Source organism: Numenius arquata, chromosome 8, assembly GCF_964106895.1.
Source record: "Numenius arquata chromosome 8, bNumArq3.hap1.1, whole genome shotgun sequence".
NCBI classification, from domain to species: domain Eukaryota; kingdom Metazoa; phylum Chordata; class Aves; order Charadriiformes; family Scolopacidae; genus Numenius; species Numenius arquata.
This window is the reverse complement of record NC_133583.1, coordinates 32668675-32673687: the sequence shown is the minus strand read 5'-3', so window position 1 is coordinate 32673687 and position 5013 is coordinate 32668675. Positions and strand designations below refer to the sequence as shown.

General features: G+C 49.2%; 1 protein-coding gene across 1 annotated transcript; it reads right to left on the bottom strand.

The window, feature by feature from the left end:
* Nucleotides 1-702: 702 nt before the first annotated feature.
* LOC141467950 (uncharacterized) lies at nucleotides 703-1875 on the bottom strand. Its single transcript, XM_074152688.1, has one exon. The coding sequence runs from the start codon at nucleotides 1873-1875 to the stop codon at nucleotides 703-705; it is 1173 nt and encodes a 390-aa protein (XP_074008789.1).
* Between the last annotated feature and the right edge of the window lie 3138 nt (nucleotides 1876-5013).

Below are 5013 nucleotides of genomic sequence, written 5' to 3'. Positions count from 1 at the left end.
AGACATTCAACTAATCACACAAAAGAGATTGATACTCCCTTAGATAGAAACATTTATGAAATACAGATGGTAACTGTTGAGTTTATTAAGGAACTGTTTTGTGGTTGGTGGTTTGTGTTGTGTTTTTTTTTTTTAAATAACCAACATGATACTTCCCCTCCAAATAAAAAAAGTACTAGAAAGAAAAACTCAGCAGAATACAAGAAGAGAAGAGATAGAGGGACAACTCTGGACTGTTCTGACTTAGCAAAGACCTGCAACAACAGATCTCCAAACCCAGCGCCAAAGAGCCGTCACGCTCCAGAGGGCAGGGCCAATTTATCCAGTGACCAAGATGGCAGAGAGAAGTCTCACAGCCCACGCATCCTTGCAAAAAGCTCAAGCTGATGCATCATCAGTTCAGCGAATTGGACGGTGCTAGCACGCCAGTGGTTTCAGTCTTCACAAGTCTCACATTTCATTACTCAGTGGTAATTAGGTTATTTTTCCATACAAAGCCAGTTTAAAGCCAGTGAGCACCATCTCTACCAGTACAGATTCCAGAGATTTCCATGATGTAGTGGTCCCTACCAGCCACTGCTGGGAAATGGGTCTGGACTGGCCAGAGTGCATGGAGTTGAGTGCTTTCTCCAGCCCAACTGATCAGGCCTCGTTCAGGGAAGAAGCAACCCATAAGACCACAATCACCAGTGAGCTTAAGAATTAAGATTTGTCCAATTTGTGTGTGCGCTCATGCCTCCGTAGGGTACCTGACTCGGTGAAGGAATGACCACAGTAATTGCAAGAGTAGGGCTTCTCTCCAGTATGGATGCGGTGATGGCGCTGGAGCGATGCCAGCCGGGTGAACGTCCCCCCACACTCCTCGCAATAGAAGGGACGTTCCCCAGAGTGAGTCTGCTGGTGTCTCTTCAGCCTGAGCAGCTGGACGAACGCCATGCCACATTCCTGACACTTATAGGGCTTGTCTGGCCGGTGGATCACCTTGTGTTTGGAAAGCAGGTTAGGCTTATCGAAACCTTTGCCACACGTTGGACAGGCAAAAGGTTTATAGTCATCTTCCTCAGACTTTTGGTTTTCTGCACAAGGCTGATCAGTATACTCAACAGTGTGTTGGTTACGATGCACTATCGACCACGGGTTCCTAGCCATGCCATTTCCCAAGATCACCATGGAGCGCTCTATCTTGTGCACATTGCGTAGGTGCCTCCAGACATCAGCTGTGCGAATGAAACCCTTGTCACACTCCGGACACTTGTGTGGCCTATCACTAGAATGAATAAGCTTGTGCATCCGCAAATTTGCTGCACGGAAGAACTCTTTGGCACAGACGGGACATCGGTATGAGTTTTCCACAAGATGATTTCGCTTATGTTCCTGCAGCTCACTCATACCCTGGAAAGAGGAACCACACTTCTTGCACCGATACGGCAAAGCTTCCTCACAGACAGGGTCCGGGTCCTCATCAAACACATCAGCAAGAACGGTACTTCCGTTACCGTCACATAGTCTTCTCCATGGCTTCTTGGACCGCTCAGAGGAACAGTGCTCTAAATTTTTACCTTCACACTGCAGGTCAAAGTTGGTACCAGAGGGAACAAATACCCCAGCTGTACTCTCACCTTGCTTCTGGTAGTAGGTCTCATAGGTTTCTTTGTCTTCACACTGCAACTCTGCAGGAAGCTCCTGCTTACTTGAAGGTCTAGCAGAGTTGCAATGAGGACTGCATGTCTGTGAGTAATTCATGTCTACCTCCTTCTGGAGGCTAGATGTGTGCCCCACTTTTCTGGAATAAGTGGTCTTTCTGGAATAATTTGAATGCTTCTCAGCTGTGTCACAAATGCTATTCTCAGAGTGCCAGTCCACACTCACATCCATCTTCTGAGGCATACACTGTGTTCATCTGCAGCTCATTGATGACGTGTATACCAAGAACTTCAGGTCTTTCATGGTGAGCCCCTCTCATTCTCAGCTCTCTTTACAGTTCTGATATTAACGTAAGATCACAGTGAAGATTTTTTTCCTGATTAAAAGAATAGGACAGACTATCAGTTATGCAATAGGAGAAACACAATCATCTGCTGTGATATATCTAGAAAATAGACAGCATACAAAATCCAGACAGACTACGTTTAATGACGTTAAATCCTCTATCATAACCCAGTCTTCACTACAAATATAAATTGATAAATAAGTGAAATTTTAAATCCACCTAAAGACGAGAAATCTTCAGAACTCTGGGGTGTAAATGCTTTAGGCAAAGTCCTACACTATAGCTGCCCCCACCACAGGTCTTTTTCCGAGGACTCATGCATAATCCTTGTTTTGATCTTGCTAAATGCAAACTAGGAGCATCAGTCACAAGGTGTTTTCTTTCAGAAACTAGTTAGATAACACAATGAGACCTAGAAACTGTGTCAGTCAAACAGCCAAATCCAGAAGCAACCTATAGACGGGGGATCCGGAGAGCTCAGGAGTGCCTTTGGCCTCCCATCTTGACCAGCATTATTGTAACTGTCTTGAGGATATTTGGGGTCCCTGTGCCGCTACCAGCCAGCACCATGCAAAGAGGAAACAGCTGTCCAGAAAGCTTACTAATCATCCTCCCAGGCTTCAAAGCACAGCTAGTCATCCTCCAGAGCTGGTCCACTGGAACAGCTTCAAATTCTCTGGGTAACCTCCCTTTGCAGACCAACCCCGCTAGCAGAAAATATAATAATTATATTCAAATAATAATAATAATATTAATAATAATAATAAAAAATCGTAATTGGTCAGAAATACCCGCCTGAGTCACAACCTTTCTTGTGAAGAAGCAGCTTTCATTTACTTCATGCCAAAGCGTGGATTCGCAAGAGGTTTTCTTCATTTGTCCCAGCAGCCCCTGTTGACAGCAGCTCCACGGGGAGCTTTCACTCACCTGGTTTAAACCTGCATTCACACTGAATTGCTACTCTAAGCTCAGAAATTGCATTTTTCCCATCCTGACGGATATCTTGGCTGCTCCTCTGACCCCCACCTTCTCCTTCACGCCTACTTTCATATTCCCTTTATTCCCGCTGTTTCTTCACTTCCTTTTGACTGCTTTTGTCTGGGTGAGACTTCTCTGAATATAAGCATGTAGATATATAAAAGCACACATACGTAAAAATGTACTTATTTCTGTATTTCCATGCATACATAAAGCTTGTCTATTTAGCTTCAGCAGGTTTAAACAGTTATAAAGGCACTAGTGCAACGTGCGTTAAGTGAAAGATCTTATTCACATCTCGGAAAGCCCAGCTTCGGTTCAGACACAAGCTGCGCTTTCTTCTGCCGTGATACAGCAAACAAGCCTGAATCAGTCTTCTTCGTTAGTCACTGCCTGGAACAGACTGGCTCAAGTCACACCCCCCCCCCAACTTCGGCCGTTCCCATCCATTTAATAACGCGTGCATGAGAACCGGGAACTCTTCCTCACCTCCCGCCAGGGGCTGCACCCCTCCAGCAGCGCACCGCCAGGAACTCATCTATTCCCTTTGTTGAAAGAAAAAAAACCCAAACTTTTCAGAGGAGGCTGGCACCGCTTGGCTTCAGAAAACTCCCCGACGACGACCCGTCCGCTTTCCACAAGGGGGGGGATATTTAAATCGCAATGTGGGCTGAAAAATAAAATAAAATAAAATAAAATAAAATAAAATAAAATAAAATAAAATAAAGATAATAAAGATTAAAAAGATTTATTATTCCCTCCCCGGGTACAACGAACCTCCAAACTTTTCCCCGTGGGAAAGTCCCACCCCGCAGCCGCCGGTGCCGCGCCCGCCCCGCCGCAGCGCGGACCGGCACCCCCCCCACCCCTCCCCCGGCGCTCCCCGCCCTACCTGCGGGTCTCCCGCGCCGCGGCCCTCGGCCCCGCCGCCACCGCGCAGCCCCTTGCGCCGGCGCGGAGGCCCCCGGCGGCGGCGGCGGCGCAATCGCAGCCCGGCGCGGCGAGGCCCGCAGCGGCCGGCGGCTGCCAGCAGCGGGGCGGGACCCGGGCAGCCCCTTCCCCTGCGCCGGCCCTCGCTCCGGCACCGCCGACCCGGGGGTGGATCGGGATGGGACCCCCACCACACCCATCCCGGCTCCTGCGCCCGGAGGGGTTGGGAGATGCGGAGGAACGTCCAGGTGGGTCAAGCCGAAAGCGAGCGGGCGCCCTTCATACAATCACGGAATGGTTCCGGTTGGAAGGGACCCTAAAGACCATCCAGTTCCACCCCCCGCCATGGGCAGGGACACCTCCCGCTAGACCAGGTTGCTTAAAGCCCCATCCAGCCTGGCCTTGAACACCTCCAGGGATGGGGCATCCACAGCTTCTTTGGACAACCTGTCCAGTGCCTCACCACCCTCACAGTAAAGAATTTCTTCCTAATATCTAACCTAAATCTCCCCTCTTTCAGTTTAAAACCGTTACCCCTTGTCCTATGGCTCCACTCCTCATAGAGTCCCTCCTCATCTTTCCTGTAGGCCCCCTTTAGGTACTGAAGGGCTGCTACAAGGTCTCCCCAGAGCCTTCTCTTCTCCGGGCTGAACAACCCCAACAGCAATTTGGAGCAGAAATTTCCACCATTTCTCTGCCGCCATTTCTGGAAGACTTCCCATTCTTCCGTGGCTCCGCAGCCCTCCCTCCTGTTCATGCTCCCTGTCAGCACATTTCATTCCCACGCATCCATTCCTACGTTCCCACCATTCTAACTTCAGCAGGAGCCACCCCAAGTCCAGTCCCCATTGGGAACCTCCCAACATCTTCTGTTCAACTACAGCCAGTGGTCCCTGACCCAGTCCCCTCAGTGCTCTGCACCTGTCCCCCCATTTTCCTACTGACCCATTCTGCCCTCCCTTCAGTTGGAGCTACTCCCCCCGTGTCATCTTGCCGAGATTGCTCCTGCTTTTAACGCTGCAGCCACACTGGACCGCTATCTTGCTGTCTTTTCTTAAGAAAACTCCTACAGGTCTTGGAGATGGGTTTCTACAATTAACAGCGAACACAGAACT